Here is a 23,262-nt window from a genome sequence, read left to right as displayed (position 1 = left end):
GTTACTGCGCTTTTCAGGATTTTGCTAAGGCAACCTTCAATAAAAGGCTCGCAATCCTTTCTGCAATGACTACACATGCGAATGTTTCAAATTCAGCTCAAGACGCTTCACCTTCACTGCAATGACGCCCATTTTCTCAACAAGATCTACAACTCTGGACTTGTGCTCTGTGTGTGTGTTGTGTTTTTTTTTTTTTTTTGAAACTCTACTAGTGTCCTACAACTGCAACTCAATTTGGCGATGAAAATTCCTGTGCTCCTTTGCTCGGATGGCTGTTAACTGACTGTGACTTTGTTATTGGTGATTGACTGTGACTTTGCTACTAATGACTGCAGGACTTACTGGATTTAACCTCAACTGTTTTTAAGGTTTGTGCCTGCTTCTGGGCTTGTGCTAAGTTTTGTCAGTTGAATGGTACTGTTATCCTTAATTATTTTCTTTGAGCTTGTTTTTTTTTTCTTTTTTTTTTATGTTAATATGCATAAGATTACTTTCATTATTTACTTTGAAATTATCTGTGTGTACCTCAATCTGTTGAGGTTTTCTTTTGTACAGTATTTAATCTTTGTATAGTTGTATAAGTTAACGAGGCGGAGATGAACTAACGTTCCAGGTGCCGCCCAAGACAAATAAATACATACAATACATACATCACTTCACCTCTGGGGAGTTTATTGGTGGTGATTTTATACACCACTCTCCAGGGATTTGAGTTTCCGTTACTTGTACGAGTCGCTCCCAAGACAGTCTCTTGTACTTCTTTATCATTTTGTATACAGGTTTCTGGTTTGTCTATATTGTAATGCTAGGCTGTAATCTGGCCATCAGTGTTATGCAAGGGTAATCCTTTTAACTATCAGTGTTACCTAAGATGCTTTGTGCATTGCCTAGGATCCCAGGCAGGTTTGGTTATTAATACATTTTAATAAATGATGTTCCAAAAAAAGCCTGCATACCTAGGTGACTGTCTAGGGGCATATGATTGGACATTTCACCTTGCATGTCCTAAAATTCTTCTGATCGTCATGATAAGGAGGACTTGCGACTTGGGTCTTGCATTGTGACTAACTCACTCCAAAATCCCCTTATAAGCATGCATATATTATAGTCAGATCCCGGACTGCTGCTAATAAATAGACTTATTATGCTCCCTTTACTATAGAACTCTACTAAGGATAACATGTAGCAAGAGAATGGGCCAGAGGCAAAAATACTTAAACAAAACATAATTTATTCACTTTTAATTTCACAAAGATATATAATAGATACAGAATACACAATGTCTTCTTTCTCATACTAAAATAGAGAAAAAATACTACAATAAGCATTTTTGTAGTTAACATATTCGCATGTATGCAAATATGTTAACGTTCTTCGTGTAGTCCTCAGTTGGAACTGCTTGTACTCTAGAATCCAATTCTCATCTTACCAGAGTATAGGTGCATAAATATATATATATATATATATAATCATCAAGAATAATGCAATAGAGAAGTTATATGCTATAGGGGGAAGAAAATTAAGAATTAGATTAGATAATATTAGATAAGACTGAATTACAATAACATGAATTATGGATCAGGGTCATTGCTATCGCAAAAGTACCCTACAGCCATAATGTATATATATAAAATATTATTAGTATAAAATACAGTAAGTAGATGTTTATGCATAGAAATAAACTAATGAAAATACGGTGTACCCTGGGAGCGATATACGTTGTGAACGAAGGGGGGAAAGAAAGGAACTGGAAAAAATAATAATTGTAACGATTGAAAAGTAAACCAAATGAATTTTTTGAAGAAACGACCAAGGTGGAGATAGCATTGCAGTCTTTCATAATTTTTGTGTCTTCATCAGAGGTCATCCACCAAAATCATGAAAAAGACAGCAATGCTCTTACTTCTGTTTCCGACATGTTCTGTATGTCAAAGTACACGTGTGAAAGTCCACGTGGTAATATCAATTTTAAATTTTGAATAAAATTTGAATAAAATTATACCAAGTTTGCAATTACATAATGTGCAATACCTTATTAACACATTATGTAATTGCAAACTTGGTATAATTTTATTCAAATTTTATTCAAAATTTAAAATTGATATTGCCACCTTGACTTTCGCACGTGTACTTTGACATACAGAGCATGTCGGAAACAGAAATAAGAGCATTGCTGTCTTTTTCATGATTTTGGTGGATGGCCTCTGATGAAGACACAAAAATTATGAAAGACTCTGCAATGCTATCTCCACCTTGGTTGTTTCTTCAAAAAATTCATTTGGTTTACTTTTCAATCATTACAATTATTATTTTTTCGGTTCCTTTCTTCCCCCCTTCGTTCACAATGTATATCGCTCCCAGGGTACACCGTATATCGCTCCCAGGGTACACCGTATATCGCTCCCAGGGTACACCGTATTTTCATTAGTTTATTTCTATGCATAAACATCTACTTACTGTATTTTATACTAATAATATTTTATATATATATATATATATATATATATACTGTTCTACATCAATGCATAACAGTCTGGGTTTAAGGAATCACATTACCACTAATGGATTTACTATTTATGTTACACTCTAAAATTAGTAAGGTATTGTATCGGTAATATTACATCAGTAAGTGTACCTAATGAGGAGGGATGCTTCTTATTTAGAATTCTTCTCATTTAGATGCTTCTTATTAAGAATAGGAGACCGGCGGAATTACTTAACAAGTACAGGTCACTGTTGAAAAAAAGCCGTGAATTAGGGTTGAATTTGAAAGTGTCTGCAATTCTGCCCAGACACGATAGGAGGGAGTATATAATGAGAGCCCAGTCGATCAATTCGGCCCTGGAAGGATTCTGCAAGGCTCAAGGGGTAGAATTTTTTTCAGCCTGGTCTGTACTTGTTAACAGGAGAGACTGCTTCTACAGGGATGGGATACACTTAAATAGAAAGGGTGCAAGAATGTTTGCTGATGCTATCGAGGCAGTGTTAGGTGGGTCGGAAAACTGCTGGATTGGGGGGATACAAGGACTAATAGATTAACAGTAGCCACTGGCAGAGGTGAAAGTGATTCTTGCACTGCTTCTATTGGAATGAGCCGCAGCCTGGAAAATAAGATGTAGGATATTTCAGAGACTGCTGGGAATCATTGGGGTACAAATAAACACATAGGTTGTGTTAGGGTAGCTAAGAAAAAGAACAGATGAATGTATACTTGCGTGTACACCAATGCTAGGAGTTTAGTAAATAAATTTGATGAATTTGACGTATTGCTCAAAACATCAAAGGCAGATATTGTGGGGATTTCAGAGATGTGGTGTCACACAGATATAAGGAATGCAGAACTGGAATTTGGGGAGTACAACGTCTACAGAAAGGATAGACAGGATAGGAAGGGAGGAGGGGTTATGCTATTAGTTAAGAAACACATAAAATCCAAGAAAGTGAAGCCAGTCAACATCGCTGGACAGTGCAGTGTCGAGTCAGTTTCGTGTGACATAAGCATTGGGAGATCAAAATTGAGAGTAGGAGTGTGCTATAGGCCTAATGACTCTGATGAGTATAATAAGAAACTGTACGGGGAAATAGAGTGGGCCAGTAAATCAGAAAGTGTTATAATGGGGGATTTTAATTTCCCAGATATTGACTGGAATTTGGGGGCTGGTCACTCACACACTAGCAGGGCTTTTGTGGATTTATTGGATGATTGTTTTCTACATCAGCATGTTCAGGAGGCAACTAGAGGGAGTAATACTCTTGATTTGATTATCAGTAGTGATTCTTCATGCATTAAGAATCTGCAGGAAAATGAACCACTAGGTGGCAGTGATCACAGTGTGCTGAAGTGGGATTTACTCAAAGAGGTAACTACCATTAGGGGTAAAGGGAAGGGTTATTGCTTCCGTAAAGGCGACTACGATGGACTGAGACAGTATTTAAATTCTATACAGTGGGACCAACTGATGATGTTACCAACAGCAAATTCAAAATGGGAAGCATTCAAAGAACTTATCTTGGAAGCTACTAGGCTTTACATACCAACTAAGAAATATTGTTCAAGGTTTAGGCCTAAGTGGATATCAGATGAACTAATGAGACATATGGCAGAGAAGAAAAATGCATGGGATACATACAAATTAACACGTGACACAGAAGCCTATGATAGATACAAGTTGATCTGTAACCAAGTAACAAAGGAGGTTAGGCAGGCGAAGGCAGATTACGAGAAATCTTTGGCAAGGGATGCAAAGAAAAACAGCAAAGAGTTCTTTACTTATGTAAACTCTAGAAGGAAGGGGATGAATCAGATTGGTCCACTTGTTATCGATGGATCAACTGTTGATGATCCTGCTCAGGTAGCTAACAAACTGAATGAATATTTTGCATTGACATTCACACATGAGGAGTTATTCAGCGAGGGGAATGCCAGAGGTGTATTCAACTCTGGCAGTAAGCTAGAGAATCTTGTAATAACTGAGAGTAAAGTGGAGGAGAAATTATTGAAGATAATACAAGAAAGGCACCTGGGGTGGATGGGATCTATACAGTTATATTAAAGGAGGCAGCAAAGGAAGTAAGCAAACCCTTAGCCATAATTATGAGAGCTTCCTTGGACTCAGGGGAAGTACCCATGCACTGGATATGTGCAAATGTTACCTCAATTCACAAAGGAGGATCAAAGGGCGACGCAAGTAATTATAGACCTGTTAGTTTAACTTCTGTTCCCGGAAAATTAATGGAGGCACTGGTTAAAGAAGCACTGCAGGATCATCTAGACAAGACTTCAGTTATAGCTCAGACACAGCATGGTTTTGTTAAGGGGAAGTCTTGCCTGACCAATTTGATTGGATACTATGATGCAGTCACAAAAGAACTGGATGCAGGGAATAACTTTGATATTATATACTTGGATCTTAGAAAGGCTTTTGATACTGTTGCACATGGAAGACTGCTGCACAAATTGGAGCAGGGTGGCATTGGAGGCAAATTGCTGCTATGGATAAAGGGGTGGTTGAGGGGGAGAAAACAGAGAGTGTTAATCAATGGACACTGCTCATCGTGGACTAATGTTATTAGTGGAGTCCCTCAGGGTTCAGTATTGGGTCCATTATTGTTTTCTGTATTTATAAATGATATTGATGATGGTATATCAAGCTTAATGTCCAAGTTTGCAGACGATACAAAGTTGGCAGGGTTGTCAAGGACACTACTGACACTATGCTACTGCAACAGGATCTGGAAAGGTTGAGCAGATGGGCTGAGAGGTGGCAAATGAAGTTTAACATTGACAAATGTAAAGTACTACATATGGGAAACAGCAACCCCAGAGCAACGTATCAACTCTGTGGCACTACACTGACAGTGGTAGAGAATGAAAGGGACCTGGGGGTGGTTGTGCAGGCAGATATGGTTTTCTGAGCAGTGCAGACAGGCTGCAAGAGTAGCTCATGGTGTATTGTCGATGATATACAGGAATTTTTTTAGCAGGGATAAGGAGGTGATTATTCCCTTGTATAAGGCAATGGTCAGACCACACCTAGAGTACTGTATACAGGTCTGGAGCCCTCATTTCAAGAAGGATGTAGAGATGCTGGAATGAGTACAGAGAAGGGCAACAAGATTAGTGAATAGAACAAAGGGGTGCTCTTACGAAGAAAGGCTTAAGTTTTGCAAATTACAGTGTCTGGTGACTAGGCACCGGCGAGGTGATCTGATAGAGGTGTATAAAGCCTTGAATGGTTTGAGCATGCTCAATGCTGATGGGATTCTTCCTCTTGCTCAGAATAATCACCTGAGAGGGCATAAATTCAAATTGAGGAAAGACAGATGTAGGATAGACATGAGGAAATTTGCCTTTAGCCAGCAGGTGGTTAGTTGCTGGAATAGACTTCCATCCCTTGTCATGGAAGTTGATAGCCTAAATAAGTTTAAGGCTCAACTGGACAAGTATTTCGAATGAACAGAGGGGTGAAGTGGAAGTGGTTATTTTTTATTTATTTATTTTTTTTTTTTGGCTGATGCTGCATAAGCTTGCTTTCTTGCATCAAATGCCTCTACTAATGCTAATGCTATTGGGCTTTATCAGGTTAAGAGAGAGTTATGGACGTCTAATATTCTCATTAATACTTCTGCTCCTGTACTATAAAATTAGGATAAGCATACGTGGGACTTACCAGTAAGCTCATTGCCTTGGTCCAACTGTAACTGCTTCAATGTCTGCACCTCTTTCTTCCTACCACACTCTTCTGGTAGCTTCAGCAAGAAAGTCTTTGGGTAAGTGATACGCCAGCGAAACAGCAGAATCAACCTCTCTAATCTGCAGGAAAAATCTTGTTGGGAGCAAATTCTCAAATCTCAAAACAAGGCAAGCAGAGCGAGAAAGCGATCAAGGAACAAGCAGTTGATCAAAGAAGCAGCAATCGGTCAGGAAAAAATGGGTTCCCCCGTTCCTTGTCTCTCACCTGAATATATAGCCCCCCATCCTCCCTACGCATTCACCATGCTCCCATTGGCCAAGACGCTCATTTTAGTGGGGGACTAATTCCCAGGGACTGGTATTTGGGGACAAAATACAGCCAAAAGGAACTTCATCGATGAAAAAATTAATCTCATATCTACACGGGGTGAAAGTTCCAAACATCCCAGCGAGTAACCACTGGGCTCGGAAGTCTGATTCCCTGCATAAGGAACTGCCTGACAACAATTGACTCGCAACCATGAGATTCAGATTACACCTTGAAGTCTATTTTGAATTTACATTACTCCTTCTCTGATGAAGACTCTAATTTCTCTTTGTTATCCGAATATTCCATCTATCAAGCTGGTTAACAGCTGATCAAGTAATGCTATCTCATTGTGCCGTGATCCACTTAACAAAGATGGGATAGGACTGCATAAGGGACGTGCGCTCGAGTGGGAGGGAAGAAGAAGAATGTCATTAGGCACGGTGTTGAGTTTCGTACTACATATAGTACAGTAGTGGGAAAAAGTATGGGGCAACTCGGGAAAGCAATAACCTTCTAAGGCAAATGTAAGTGATAATACAGGTTATATCCGGCTGTAACTGATTGGGGTCTCCTCTCTCGCCGCTGCCTTCCCGTCTGGTCAGGTCATCCATATATTTTTTCCTTTGGGTAGTGAGATATTCTTCATAAACATCCCAATTTGCTTTCCCTATTTCAAATCTGTTCAGCATGTGTTTAGCGGCAGCTGTTCTAGCTTGGTTCCTTTCTATGCAGTAGGCAATGGTTTGGTAGTCAGACGTAGTCCATGCATTTTGTACCGTGCATTGCGTGATGTTTGTATCTATATTTCTGGAGGTTAAGGTTATAGCGATCGTTGCTTCCCATTGCATGTTGCAGAATGTTGGGAGGCAAAATGGTTGATTTTTCGCTGTGAAGATTGAGTTGGCGAGGAAGTCCTCCAACTTCTGTCTGTTTGCAGTTCCTTGGCGGTCTGGTGTCGAGCTATATCAGACAGGTGAACAGCAATTCACGTTCGCTCTGACCATGACTTTCTGTCCTGCCAGGATCATCTGTACTGTTTGTAGGTATGCTATGGCAAAGTCGATCTCTACCCCCGGCCTGCAGTATAATGCTATCATGTAGAAACTTCCTATGGAGCATATGATGTGGGCACAGGCTGCCCAGGGTGTGCAGAGTGGCGGTATTTTTGTCACCATTATTTCCGGATTCCTTATTAGTAAGGCCACCCAGGGGATGTCTTCATCACTTTGTACAATTTTGTATTTGAGAGGATAGCCTCTCACCCACTTCTGGTGGGTGTATGGTTCGAGGATGATTATCACATCAGCGTTGTCCTCATCTGTTTTGAAGCGAACTTGGTCGACCACCACTTGGGCCCGCTGCACATTCAGTTGGTGGATTTTCAGTATGCCGTTATATTGTTTATGGTCCGTCCCCATAATCGATTCTTTGTTGGTATGTGCTCTTGATTTTCCAGTAGGTGGGGGCATTTTGTATCCCTGATAGATTGCATGTTTTAATTGAAGGATTTTGCAATTTATGCAGACTGGTTCATTGGTTTTGTTGGGACAGTAGTTGAAGTTATGTCCTCTCTTCGAGCAGTGGCTGCAAGTTGGTTCCATTTGGCCGCAGGTGTGAGTGGTGTGGCCATACTTGCAGCATCTGAAACACTTTGGTATGGCCACGTGCTCCCTGTACCATAGACTACTCTACTCAATGTATATTTTGCTTTGTGTTTTTAAGGCTTGCCAAGCAGGCAGAGTCAACTCCACCGTCCAGTTGTACCCACCACTGTTTTTTGATTTGTTGTTGTTGTTATTGTTATTTTAGTTTTTAGGAGCATTAGCAACTAAGGCCATATTGCTCCGAGATATGCGGTGGTCATTCCCTGACCTTTCCGCATCCTCCGTATTTGGTGGTGACGGGCTCGAACCCCGGTCTAATCAAGTAGCGTGTGCTACGCACTGCTGCTCCTTCCCACCTGGCTACGGAGGCGCCTTTTTGATTTGGTCCTGTATTTTGGAGTCACTAGTGCTGCCCCATCTTGTTCTGGTAGGTGAGTTTGGAGGTTCCTTCTATATATTTCCTCTGTTAATTGCTGTGGCTGCAAGTCCTGATCCACATTGAAAATAATTATTGATAGCCCTTTCTTTTTTGGGGCCTCTGCTGTGAGTCCCAAGGCATTTATCTTCGGGTTTGTTATTATTTTCTCTGTTTCCTCCTTACTTTCTGTCTCAATGACTATTCCAGAATTTCTTGTTTTCCTTATGGATTTGATACTGGTATTTTCAGTCTTCCTTCAGGTTATCTATTACTTTTTGTTTTATTTGTTCCTAGTGTTTCTGCTCACCAGTGGGTCTGAGGATAACGATATTTAGGGTTTTCAGGAGTCTTCCTTCAATGCATTGGTTGGTCATTTATTTTCCCTGTTTCATTTTGTTTGCTCCTCAGCACCTGTGCATGGGATGGGACGTGCTATGGCATTTGGTTGCCACCATCCACACGGAGGACCTCCCGGACGGCGATCGCCTTCTGGTACTCTTAATTTGTTTGAAATAATAACATCTCCAGTTTGGCGCAGTGGAGGACAATCTCTGCTCTATGTGCGGAGGATATACTGCTGCTTTTATCTTTCATGATGTTCTCAAGAGCCATTTGAAGAATCAGCATCTGCTCCAGGACCGTTCCTTGGGGCAGGGTGGGGTCAAGCGGAGAGGTTTTATCCCCTTGCTTCGGATCTTCGACTCCTTTACTCTGCTCCTGCGGATCCTTTGCTTTGCTGTTGCTATGCATTTCCCAGTCGGATTTTGGAACTGTCGTCTTTTTATTCTTTTTCTTCCCTGTGGTCTCCTGTTTTTGTTCTTCAGGGTCCTCCAACTGTTCAGTTGAGTTTTTACCTGCAAGGGTATCCTCAGGTTGACTTAGTTGGCCATCTGGGATCATTTCTAGATCTACTTTTTCCATTTTACAAGAAATTCGGATTTGTGAGGTTATCCAGATTAGCAGATTCCATGGAGCGTATCAGTTTGATGGAAGGTTCCAAGAGTTGTTGTTTGCATAAACCACAAGTCTGTGGGTATATTTGGTGCCGTACAGTTTGCAGGCAAAGTTTTGGGCTCTCCCCTGGTCACGTAGAGATGGGGGAATACCCAACCTAAAGAACCAATGACAGAGAGAGAGAGAGAGAGAGAGAGAGAGAGATGCAGCTACTTTCTTCTGTGGTTTTCCAGGATGTAGAAAATGATGGTGAGGTCAGTTTTCAAGGAAAACACACAGTTACGTAGATACAGTCTGTCCACAGAAAGTTTATGATGGGGGGAATCACTATATACATATTTCTTCGGGAAGTTCGGCAGTTAAAAGCACAGATTGTTGGAGCACTCTTTCAGCTTGGATTTTACAGTTTGGGACACCTCCCCAGTCAAATGCCAGGTGAAAACATGGCGAAATTTTAGTATAAAATGTGTTTTTACCACAGTTTAAGTATCAAAAAGTGTCCTCACAAGAAGATTAACTAGATTGTGATCCCTTGGTGTGAAATTTCTGATTTTCATTGGGTAATTAGCCAGCTTGAAGCATTATTTATCTGTATCCTCTGTTGATAGAGGATACAGATAAATAATGCTTCAAGCTGGCTAATTACCCAATGAAAATCAGAAATTTCACACCAAGGGATCACAATCTAGTTAATCTTCTTGTGAGGACACTTTTTGATACTTAAACTTAAACTGTAGTAAAAACACATTTTATACTAAAATTTCGTGGAGTGATGACTTAGTTGGTATGAAAAGCCTAGTAGCTTCTAGGATTAATTCCTTGAATGCTTCCCATTTAGAATCTGCTGTTGGTGACATCATCAGTTGGTCTCACTGTATACAATTTAAAAACTGTCTGAGATATAAAGATAAAAAGATATAACCCTCCCAAACACTTCCTGATTCATTTCACAAATATACATAGTCTCGGTTCCAGTCTCGAAATCCATTTCCACACTTTTCTGGGGTCTGCTCAGATCATGTCAAGCCTCACTTACTTTTTCTGACAGAATCCCAATTATCGGTTGATTCAACCAGTGCTTGTCTCAGCTGTTCCTAATTATTTACTGTAAGATTACTTTCATTTCAAAGGTGGTACTTGTACATATGTCTGCTCTAATATTCTCTGTCAGAGACTTAGTAACTTGGAATCTCCTCTTTTAAATCTTCTCTGGCTTAAAATCTCTCCTCCCCATTCTGTCAAAAATTCACGTGTTGCCTAATTCAAGAGTATTCTCTGACTAACTTCTCTAATATGCTGAAAACAGTCATCCAATACACCGAGAAAGGCTTTACTGATATGTGGGCATCCAGCTAACAACTTCCAGTCCATATCTCTCCAGATGTGGACTGGAAGTCCATATGAAAATGAAAATATGACAATCTCCCATTATAAAACATTCCATTTTACTCACCCACCTATTTGCCTGTATAGCTGTTCATTATAGTCAATCCAGTCATTTGGCCTATAACATACTCCTACACTTATATTTGTTTTCCCACTGCTTATGTCACACCAAACTGACTCAACAACTGAATGCACAACATTAGATTCTATGTGCTTCTTAACGAAGAGATTAACACCTTCCCCTCTCCTGTCCTGTATGTTCTTTCTTATATGTTGTACTCACTATATTCAAATTCTACATCCCCTAAATTGAATCGCACCATGTCTTAACATTACTTAACAAGTACAGGTCACTGTTGAACAAAAGCCGAGAATTAGGGTTGAATTTGAAAGTGTCTGCAATTCTGCCCAGACACGATAGGAGGGAGTATATGATGAGAGCCTTGTCGATCAATTTGGCCCTGGAAAGATTGTGCAAGACTCAAGGGGTAGAATTTTTTTCAGCCTGGACTGTACTTGTTAACAGGAGAGATTGCTTCTACAGGGATGGGATACACTTAAATAGAAAGGGGGCAAGAATATTTGCTGATGCTATCGAGGCAGTGTTAGGTGGGTCGGAAAACTGCTAGCTTGGGGGGAGACAAAGACCAATAGATTGACAGTAGCCACTGGCAGAGGTGAAAGAGATTCTTGCACTGCTTCTATTAGAATGAGCAGAAGCCTGAAAAACAAGATGCATGGTATTTCAGAGACTGCTGGGAGCCATTGCGGTACAAGTAAACACATGGGTTGTGTTAGGGTAGCTAAGAATAGAAACAGGTGCAGGTATACTTGCGTGTACACCAATGCTAGGAGTTTAGTAAATAAATTTGATGAATTTGAGGTACTGCTCCAAACATCAAAGGCAGATATTGTTGGGATATCAGAGACGTGGTGTCATACAGATATAAGGGATGCAGAACTGCAATTTGGGGAGTACAACGTCTACAGAAAGGATAGACAGGATAGGAAGGGGGGAGGGGTTATGCTATTAGTTAGGAAACACATAAAAACCAAGGAAGTGAAGCCAGTCGACATCGCTGAACAGTGCAGTGTTGAGTCACTTTAGTGTGACATAAGCATTGGGAGATCAAAATTGAGAGTAGGAGTGTGCTATAGGCCTAATGACTCTGATGAGTATAATAAGGAACTGTACAGGGAAATAGAGTGGGCCAGTAAATCAGAGAGTCTTATAATGGGAGATTTTCCCAGATATTGACTGGAATTTGGGGGCTGGTTACTCACACACTAGCAGGGCTTTTGTGGATTTATTGGAGGATTGTTTTCTACATCAGCATGTTCGGGAGGCAACTAGAGGGAGTAATACTCTTGATTTGATTATCAGCAGTGATTCTTCATGCATTAAGAATCTGCAGATAAATGAACTAGGTGGTAGTGATCACAGTGTGCTGAAGTGGGATTTACTCAAAGAGGTAACTACCATTAGGGGTAAAGGGAAGGGTTATTGCTTCCGTAAAGGCGACTACGATGGACTGAGACAGTATTTAAATTCTATACAGTGGGATCAACTGATGATGTTACCAACAGCAAATTCAAAATGGGAAGCATTCAAAGAACTTATCTTGGAAGCTACTAGGCTTTACATACCAACTAAGAAATATTGTTCAAGGTTTAGGCCAAAATGGATGTCAGATGAACTAATGAGGCATATGGCAGAGAAGAAAAATGCATGGGATACTTACAAATTAACACATGACACAGAAGCCTGTGATAGATACAAGTTGATATGCAACCAAGTTACAAAGGAGGTTAGGCAGGCGAAGGCAGATTACGAGAAATCCTTGGCAAGGGATGCAAAGAAAAACAGCAAAGAGTTCTTTACTTATGTAAACTCTAGAAGGAAGGGGATGAATCAGATTGGTCCACTTGATATTGGTGGGTCAACTGTTGATGATCCTGCTGAGGTAGCTAACAAACTAAATGAATATTTTGCATCGACATTCACACATGAGGAGTTATAAAGCAAGGGGTATGCCAGAGGTGTATTCAACTCTAGCAGAAAGCTACAGAATCTTGAAATAACTGGGAGTAAAGTGGAGGAGAAACTGTTGAAGATAAACACAAGAAAGGCACCCGGGGTGGATGGGATCTATACAGTTATATTAAAGGAGGCAGCAAAGGAAGTAAGCAAACCCTTAGCCATAATTATGAGAGCCCTTGGACTCAGGGGAGGTACCCATTGACTGGAAATGTGCAAATGTGACCCCAATTTACAAAGGAGGATCAAAGGCTGACACAAGTAATTATAGACCTGTGAGCTTAACTTCTGTGCCAGGAAAATTAATGGAGGCACTGGTTAAAGAAGCACTGCAGGATCATTTAGACAAGACTTCAGTTATAGCTCAGACACAGCATGGTTTTGTTAAGGGGAAGTCTTGCCTGACCAACTTGATTGGATACTATGATGCAGTCACAAAAGAACTGGATGCAGGGAATAACTTTGATATTATATACTTGGATCTTAGAAAGGCTTTTGATACTGTTGCACATGAAAGACTGCTACACAAATTGGAGCAGTGTGACATTTGAGGCAAATTGCTGCTATGGATAAAGGGGTGGTTGAGGGGGAGAAGACAGAGAGTGGTAATCAATGGACACTGCTCATCGTGGACTAATGTTATTAGTGGAGTCCCTCAGGGCTCAGTGTTGGGTCCATTATTGTTTTCTGTATTTATAAATGATATTGATGATGGTATATCAAGCTTAATGTCCAAGTTTGCAGACGATACAAAGGTTGGCAGGGTTGTCAAGGACACTACTGACACTATGCTGCTGCAACAGGATCTGGAAAGGTTGGGCAGATGGGCTGAGAGGTGGCAAATGAAGTTTAACATTGACAAATGTAAAGTACTACACATGGGAAACAGCAACCCCAGAGCAACGTATCAACTCTGTGGTACTACACTGACAGTGGTAGAGAATGAAAGGGACTTGGGGGTGGTTGTGCAGGCAGATATGAAGTTCTCTGAGCAGTGCAGACGGGCTGCAAGAGTAGCTCATGGAGTATTGTCAATGATATACAGGAATTTTTCCAGCAGGGATAAGGAGGTGATTATTCCATTGTATAAGGCAATGGTCAGGCCACACCTAGAGTACTGTACACAGGTCTGGAGGCCTCATTTCAAGAAGGATGTAGAGCTGCTGGAACGAGTACAGAGAAGGGCAACAAGATTAGTGAATGGAACAAAGGGGTGCTCTTACGAATAAAGGCTTAAGTTTTGCAAATTACAGTGTCTGGAGACTAGACACCAGTGAGGTGATCTGATAGAGGTGTATAAAGCCTTGAATGGTTTAAGCTGATGGGATTCTTCCTCTAGCTCAGAAAAATCACCTGAGAGGGCATAAATTCAAATTGAGGAAAGACAGATGTAGGATAGACGTGCGGAAATTTGCCTTTAGCCAGCGGGTGGTTGGTTGGTGGAACAGCCTTCCATCCCTTGTGGTGGAGGTTGATAGCCTAAATAAGTTTAAGGCTCAGCTGGGCAGGTATTTTGAACGAACAGAGGGGTGAAGAGGAAGTGGGTTTTTTTTTTTTTTTTGGCTGATGCTGCATAAGCTTGCTTTCTTGCATCAAATGCCTCTATTAATGCTAATGCTAATGCTAATGTCTGCATTTGATGACTTAACTTTAAATTCGTCAAATTTATACAAGATACTCTTAATATTAGGGTACAATGCATGTATGTGTATTCATGTTTTTGCTCTTAGTAACTATATAACACAGACCATATGCTTTTCCCTATATTCATGGGGAAAAGCACATATGGTCTGTGTTATATAGCTACTAAGAGCAACTCATTGTTTTGAGTTGCAACACAAAGAGTTGCTCTTAGTTTTGAGTTGCAAAACAAAGTTGCAAAAACAAAGAGTTTGCAACTCTTTGTTTTCCAGGCTTCTGCATGCTCCAATAGAAGCAGCATAAGAACTGACTTTTTTGCTCTCTTCCTGACCGAAATTATGAAAGCTCTACAGAAAATTAAAATTACTCTTTATGAAACCTAATTTTCACTCCAAAATAGTCTTTAAAGAATTTTTTTTTTTACAGCTCTATTTCTCCAATTAAAAATTAATGAGGATGCAAATGGGGGGGGGGAGGGTCTTTTACCAAATAGTTTTTTTTTGTTTGAAAATTCACATAAGCTTTTCTGTGGTGGTTGATGATATACATTCTATGTCCCTGATCAATAAGAAACAAATGCAAAACACATCATATCACACAAGTCAAAATGCTGATGAATTCACAGCAACTGCAAGCTTTACTATAAGTGTTTATTACTTCACAGGAAAAAATAACAAAAAGAAAAAAAGCAGCTACATTAGTTCTACAAGGTGATTATTTTATGTGCTAATCTGACTGAAATAAAAGAAACAGAAATAAATATGGTAAACTTAGTTTAGAAGCCAGCAAACTACTGCAAGTTCAGAAAACCATAATGTATTTATTACAGTAGTTGAGTCTACTAGCTGAAAACATAGAAACTATAGAATTAATAAACTGTAATCTGTCAACTGAGTCATGCATTAAGCATGACTCAGTTAATCCTGAGTCAAGTGTGTGAAAATCTGAAATTGCTGTATATTCATGTGTGAAAATTTGAAAAATCAGCAAAAATAATTCAAAATTGTTCATTTTTTTTATGCACCTGCATTTTCAATCTTTTCTGAACACAACTATAAAACAATCCATGTTTTATGTTCTGTTTTTTTTGTTTTTTTTTGAAATTAGCAAACTAATATTTTATTAAACAGTATTAATAAACAAGAAATGTACTAAAGTACCTTTGCCAACAGTCCTAATTTTTTCATATCCAGATAAATTTTGAAAATTGCTATACGAATGTCCAGCCATTTTATCCTTATCAGTACTAAATTGCCTTTCTGAAATGAAGCATCTGAAAAAAAAAAAAATATATATATATATATATAATATTGATAAAAATAATTAAGTTACCGAATGACAAAGTAAGCAAACAAAGTATTAAATCAAAATTATTAAACTGTGTTATGGATCCAGGTAGTACTAGTTACGGTAGAGAAATCTGGCAACCATAATGAAATGTAGACAAATGTTTATATTCAGTGTATATGGAAGGGATGTTGACCTGTCAATTGTAATTACCATGGAAAAATTGAGAAGGCCTGTAAGGTGAAGGGATAACCTGAAATAAATCGATTAACATAAAAATAGAAACAATAATGAAGATAACAATGTTACCTAAAGTAGTGGGTCCTAGAGCTTTAACTACGCTTTAACTACTTCTTCATAGGGCCGGCAGCCAAAACCGTAGGAGCCACCACAATAATCAAGGGTCTCTGTTTCTGTTATGTATACGTGTGAAATGTATAAATCACAGCTGACCCAACAGAGACCAAAAAGAAAAGAGTAAAAAAATAATAATAATTGCCAATAGAACTTTAAAGACAAAAAAAAAAAATTTTGAAATCAAAAGGCCAGATACATTACAAAAATTACTTCAACTTACTATGTGTTTGGAACGGAATCTGTGTAAAAACCACAGGCAACTATTTCACAGATTCTGTTCCAAACACACAGTAAGTTGAAGTAATTTTTGTAATGTATCTGTCCTTTTGATTTCAATTTTTTTTTTTTTTTTTTAAACTCTGGAGCGAGTTCTAAGGCTCGTACTAAAAAGAAATTTGGACATCAGGTACAATAAAGAATGTGCTCACCATTTAATGGGAAAAAAAAAATTAGTTACAAAATTTGTCACTGTATGGCACGTAACTATCTTAGTTACGATTATGCAAATAATGTAAGTTATTTGCATAATCGTAAGTTATTGCCACAGTGCCACTACTCAGCTCTACTGTACTGTATAAAAGCAAAGCAGTCTCTTCAAAATCATACAGTAGATGTTTGCCTGCACTACATTTCAACATTGCAGGAAAAGGCACTATTCCTGCAATCAGAACAGCAACAATGCAGCTATCAGAGAATTCCAGCATCAGAAACACGTAAGGCGTGGACCTTTGATTATCTGTGCTGTCCGAAAAATGATTGCGAAATTTGAAGCGAGAGGACATCTTGGTGTTCAACCAGGTAGAGGTCGAAAACAAGTGGACTCCTCTCATGTTGAAGATGTGGCTATGGCTGTCATGGATTTATCATGTCAATCTCCATGTGTGCCAGCTGTTTGTTTGTTTGTTATTTGGTTTTTAGGAGCATTAGCAACTAAGGCCATATTGCTCCGGGATATGCGGTGGTCATTGCCTGACCTTTCCGCATCCTCCGTATTTGGTGGTGACGGGCTCGAACCCCGGTCTAATCAAGAAGTGTATGCTATGCACTGCTGCTCCTTCCCACCTGGCTACGGAGGCGCCCGGTGTGCCAGCTGTTTCTCGTGAAGTGGACATGCCGTATTCCACTGTAAGGCTAGTAATGCATCAGATGTTGGGTTACTATCCTTACAGTAGCGAATAGGGACAAGTGAATACACACAACTGTCGCATTTGGGCAACAGAAAACCCTCGAGTTATCCAAGAGGTACTATTGCATTCTCCAAAAGTGACAGTGTTGTGTGGATTTACGGCCACATTCATGATTGGGCCATATTTTATTGAACAGGTAACACCGACTGGACCCCGCACCTGTTCCGCCACTGGACAGCGATATTATGATATGTTGGCAAATTTCACAATACCGACAGAGCTGCAACAACGTGGGTGCCTTCAGGATACCATATTCATGCAAGATGGTGCACCACCCCCACATCCACCGTTGTGTCCAAAGATTGCTAGGGCAACACTTTACAAACGAACAGGTCATCAGCCGTTGTTTCTAGACACCTTGGCCACCCCGATCATGGACCTCACCCCAAGCGACTTCTGGTTGTGGGGTTTTTTGAAGAACCAGGTGGATGTCAAACTCTGGCAGATCTGAAGGACAGCATTAGACGTCATGTGCTGGCTATTCCAGTTGACATATTACGTTCTGCTGTAGAAAATGCTGTTCTTCGAATGGAAACTGTTGTTGACCAAAATGGAGGCCACATTGAACAATTGTAGCGCTGTTCAAGTGATTTATATTGGTACAGTGCCATATAGTGACAAATTTTGTAACAATTTTTTTTTTTCCCCAATAAACGCCGAGCACATTCTTTATTGTACCTGTTGTCCAAATTTCTCTTCAGTACGAGCCTTAGAACTCACTCCAGAGCCCTCTACATAGGGATACTTTAATTTTAACACCCCTGTACATGATAATAACAACAGATAGCATCATTCATAAGCAATAGCTTTCAAATTTTTTTTCAATACTAAATAAAAACTTATATACCTCACTGATTTTCTCTAATGGATAAAAACTAGTTTTAACTTAATAGCATAAATTATTTCTTTACAAATGACAATTGGTTCCAATACAATTTCTGAAAATAAATACTTTCTGAACTTTTGGTATATTCAACACCTTAAAAGAGTTATTTCTTGATTTCCATTCTAAATAGCAATATTTCATAATGTCACTGTATCCATTTAATATGTCATGGGATCATTTTCCCCTACCCATTTTTACTCAAAAATCATTCTGTTCATTCTGCAGTAATTCATTGTGCTTTGGAATCTTTTTGTCACAGTTTCTCTAATAAAAATTGAAGAAGACTATTTAATTGGGGGAAAAAAGTATTAGTAGTAGCAAATAATGTAAAAAAAGCACATTTATTGAGCATCAGCCAAAAAAATAATAATAAATACATAAACAAAACACTTCCCATATCACCTGTCCATCATCTTGAATAGTTTGTCTGGTTCTTCCTTGAATTTATTCAAACTACCTACTTCAATAACACCATATGGAAGTTTGTCCAATAATCTTCAATAACACCATATGGAAGTTTGTCCTACCCGCTGGCTGAAGGCAAACATCCTGCACACCTTTCCTTTCTCAATTTGAAATTATGTCCCCTTACATGCATTGTCTAAGCAAGAAGTGCGCCTCCGTAGCCAGGTGGGAAGGAGCAGCAGTGTGTAGCACATGCTTCTTGATTAGACCGGGGTTCGAGCCCGTAACCACCAAATACGGAGGATGCAGAAAGGTCAGGGAATGACCACCGCATATCCCGGAGCAATATGGCCTTAGTTGCTAATGCTCCTAAAAACCACATAACAACAACAACAACTAAGCAAGAAAAAGGATTCCATCAGCATTAGGCTTATTCAATCTATTCAAAGCTTTCAATGCCACAATCAGATCTCTTCAAAAGTGCCTAGTCTCTAAATGCTGCAGTTTTTTCCCCAGAAATTTTGCCAACTGAGTGGCATTATGAAGTAGCTGGGTGGGGAAGTGTAATACTTCACAATATTATAAAATTTTCTGTTATTTATAAATGTGACTTAAGCGATCCGGAGCAAAAATTAATTGCCTATTTTAACATCATATGCTTCTGTCATTGATCTCGATCACATAGTATGTTCGAATTAATATTGATCGAGATCCGTGAGCAATGCCATATGGTACTGCAAGAACCGCTTAAATTTTACTCGGGCGATCAGTTATATTCACCGGGTGGTGTGCCCATTCAATAGGTCCTGGGGAGAACACTGTGCTGTAATTTTCAGAACTGAAACCTTTCTTAGTAAGAGCACCCTTTTGTCCCCCCCCCTCACAAATCCCTTGCCCCAGATGCTGAAATGTCAATAAATATCTTGTTATTAACCCCAGGGGCTCACATCTGGTGAGTATGGGCTTGGCACACCCAGGGTCCTGAGCTGGATATCACCATTCTTCTCTTTCTTGGTGATTCCCTTCTACTTCTCTCTCTCAGGGTAATTCGAATTTTTTTTTTTAGCTGGTGCACCATAAGCCTCAGGCTTCCTTGCACTATATGGCTAATAATAATAATAATAATATTTCAGCCTTCAACTCACGCACAGTATTATAGGATCTAATATCTTTCATGTTTTGAAGTTTTTGTTTAAAAGAAAAAAAAAAAAAAAAAACAACATTACAATATCTTCTTATCACAAAAAAAAAATTATTTCTCAAACTCAATCCCAAAATTCGAGATCCTAAAGTAAAAAAAATAATAATAATAAAAAATCTATGAGCACCAAAAACTCCTGGAAAAACTGGTGCATAGTAATATCCTTTTTTATTAAGACATGAAACTAAATAAGTAATTTTTATGGCTATACTTCTCCAATTAAAAAGTAATTATTGATGCATATACTATAATCCAGAAATATTAGGAGTTAATGAAGTAACTAGGATATCATCAGCCACTAGGATGGTGCCAGCCACAGGTGCTAATTCACTACAGGCAGAATGAAAGGAAATATCAAAATAATTGAATTTATTATTCATTTCAAAATTATGATCACAGCTGTTATTAATTAAATAAATTATTCTAAAAATTTTTACTTTTTTTGCTTTATTTTGGTTTTTTCTGCCAAACCAGTGACACATCACTAAATTATATGTTAAAATTTCAGGTTTCTTGGTTGCCTATTTTGCTATATATTAAGATTTTTGGTAGGGGAAAAACACAAACCTTACCCAAAATTTTCGTGTAAACTGCTTTGCTTTGACCAGATGTGGAAGGATAACACTAGCAAATAAAAGTTATAGCTTTTATGTATATTTAAAAAAAAAAAGCAACAGATATAATATTGGATAATTGTTTTATTTAATAATGGTCAAGGGATTCTAGTTATAGAGTTTTGTTTAGTTTTTGTTTTTTTTAGTTGGAACCAATAATCCATGAGGGGAATTGTGACCCCTCATGGATACATTGTTAGGGTTAAGAGAATTGTTTGAATTTGGAATGGCAGGGTACATCGGTGTACTTTGACTACTAAAAAAAAAATTTCTGTGAATTTTCTGGAGTGGGTGGGAGGTGAGGAAACTTTAGCATTAGCGAAACTATGATTTTTTGTGCTTATTACTTGATATCAGAAATGCACCTTTACTTTTCATTGAATTTTATTAAATTATTATTTAATAATTATTTAATATTATCACAAAAAAAAATTATTTCCCTGATTTCTTATTGTGGGGGAAGCAAGCTATCTAAATGCAAAATCGCGGCACGAGTGGCTAATCTTAACTAGTCTTTCCCCACCCCTTGGTCTCTTTATAATGTGAAATGGGCAACTCATCCCATTCCATGTGATACTGAACTGATGTTTCAGTTTTGATATATTAGTAACATAATAAAGTAATAATAGTAACAAATTATCTATTACTCTGTGCGGAAAATCGACCATAGAAAACATGCAATTTACAGACAATATATATGGCGCAAATACAGACTTAGTCGCTGATGCGCTTAAAAATAATAATTACTCTGTGCATACATTTTTATTAACACAACTCGCACCTCATTCAGATAAACTTGTTTTTCCTCTCCCTGGGCTAATTTGTTGGTCAATTTACCAATCCCATTGTGGAATGACCAACTGATCGATTATGGAACCAGATATTATGCAACTGTCAGAACATTACATATAAAGGTGTACCTGGCCCTGAACAGTCCTGAAAAAGACATTGTGAATAGTAAGTAGTATTTTTAAAGGCAAAATAATGCAATGGAAATCAGATTTATTTTGAATCAGCTTTAAAAAAAATCCTGTCACCCAATTTCAACCAGATCTCATTTACACAAGCCCTCCAAATTAAGCGACCAGTTGTTATATAACTGTTTTTTGTTTTTTTTTATAACAGTTAAACTCCATACACCTGATCCCAGGATCTACCCAAGACTGTCCCTGAACCCATCAGCTGTAGAAAACATTTTCTTATATTCAGTTTTACTACATATATATATATAGAGAGAACTTGTACAAAAATATGGATGAGGTACCTTATCCATATTTTTGTGAAAGTTCTACTGCTTTAACCCCCCCCCCCCAATTTGATCTCACTTAGTTTTATTATTTGCTTTTCTTCTGCAGGTATGGACAAGTGCAGTCTTTGATACATGATCAGATGTAGTCCCCTGATGAAATACCTGATTATGTATCAATATTTATTTTTAGCTAACATCAGATTTTAATTTTATAATTGCTCTACCCCTTTCTTGGACTTATAACCAAAATTTTCCACCTATATTCAATGCTTGCTATTACTCCATATATTAATTTAATCATTTTTTTTTTTTACTTTACAGTTCCCTTCTCTCTAAGTGGCTATCCAATTCAGCCTATAATTTTGCGTAATTCATTATATCATACAGGATATTCATATTCTTTCTCTCTTTCCCACACCTTCAACATCTCCAATTTCTGCTATCCTCCTCCTCCTATTAGTTTCAGCATTTTGTGTAATCCCATCAGCATTAACTTCCGTACTTTTCAACAGATTTATTAATTTTATCTCACATATATAAACTTTGTATCCTTTGCTGCTGCAAAGGATACAAATAAGTATAAAAATGGGCTTTTCACCCCACTTTTATATTATATATATGTGTGTGTGTGTGTGTGTATATATATATATAGGCGAAAATGAAACTTTAGTGTGAAAACTCTACACATAATTTAACATGTTCTGTGTGCGTGCGGTCTTAGAGAATTTACTAACTTTAATATTACATAGTATTTAGCAAAAACGTTGCAAATACTGCCTCACGAAAAAAATAAACTTAAATACCCACTTCATTTGCCCATTCCTTGTGAAAATTCGTCCAATCCTTTACTTTAGACTAAGTGGAATTATACAGTATATCATTTCTCAAGTATATAATTCCTGAAAACAAAGTACATTCTTCGTAATTTCGCATCGTTCCATATCTTTCTACTCGTGCTACTTATATATATTGATATTATCGTGGAACTTCAAACTGCGTAGATGCACCCCATATCTTCTGCAATATCAAAGTCATATCAGATTTTGCTGTACGTAGTCAAAATTTAATTTTTATTCTTTCATCTTAATTTTGATAAACTGTATAGTATTGTTAATAATTTATTATTCTAGTAGTTATTATTAAGTTATCTAGTAGTTATTATATCTAATTTATTGCTAAGTAGCAGTTATTTATTATAACTTAATCCATAATATGCCAGATTTCTAGCAGTACTGTACTAATCTCTCCGGCAGAGATTCCTAATCAATACAGCTGTATATCACTCGCGGAATGTGCGGATAAGGCTATTAGTGAGATAGGGGACGGAGAATCCAGGGGGAACTGACTATAGGCAGATCTTGCTACTCCCAAAAATTTTCATACATTTTTTTTTTTTTTTTTAGCAGCGGTAAAACGCTACAAACACTATTGATGTCAGCGGGCGATCGTTTCTTCCAACTCAGGCTATTTCGCACTTCTATCTTTACACACTGAGAGAAGAAGGCTCCAAATAGAAAACATGAACCTAGACG

General features: G+C 38.3%; 1 protein-coding gene across 1 annotated transcript in view; it reads right to left on the bottom strand.

The window, feature by feature from the left end:
• Positions 1-22,804, bottom strand: part of LOC150075077 (serine/threonine-protein kinase Nek8-like) — a 223,962-nt gene extending 201,158 nt beyond the window's left edge. Inside the window, exons 1-3 of the mRNA XM_090389083.1 lie at positions 22,538-22,804; positions 21,263-21,417; positions 15,705-15,817 (exon numbers count right to left, since the gene is read on the bottom strand). Of these exons, the coding sequence (XP_090245209.1) occupies positions 15,705-15,817; positions 21,263-21,267 (118 nt within the window). The 5' untranslated portion in view covers positions 21,268-21,417; positions 22,538-22,804. The remainder of the gene's footprint in view (positions 1-15,704; positions 15,818-21,262; positions 21,418-22,537) is intronic.
• Between the last annotated feature and the right edge of the window lie 458 nt (positions 22,805-23,262).

Source organism: Mastigoproctus giganteus, chromosome 14, assembly GCF_048544385.1.
Source record: "Mastigoproctus giganteus isolate SK-2022 chromosome 14, ASM4854438v1, whole genome shotgun sequence".
In the NCBI taxonomy this organism is placed as follows: Eukaryota; Metazoa; Arthropoda; class Arachnida; order Uropygi; family Thelyphonidae; genus Mastigoproctus; species Mastigoproctus giganteus.
Note: the sequence above shows the minus strand (reverse complement) of the source record. Positions and strands in the feature narration are given on the sequence as shown.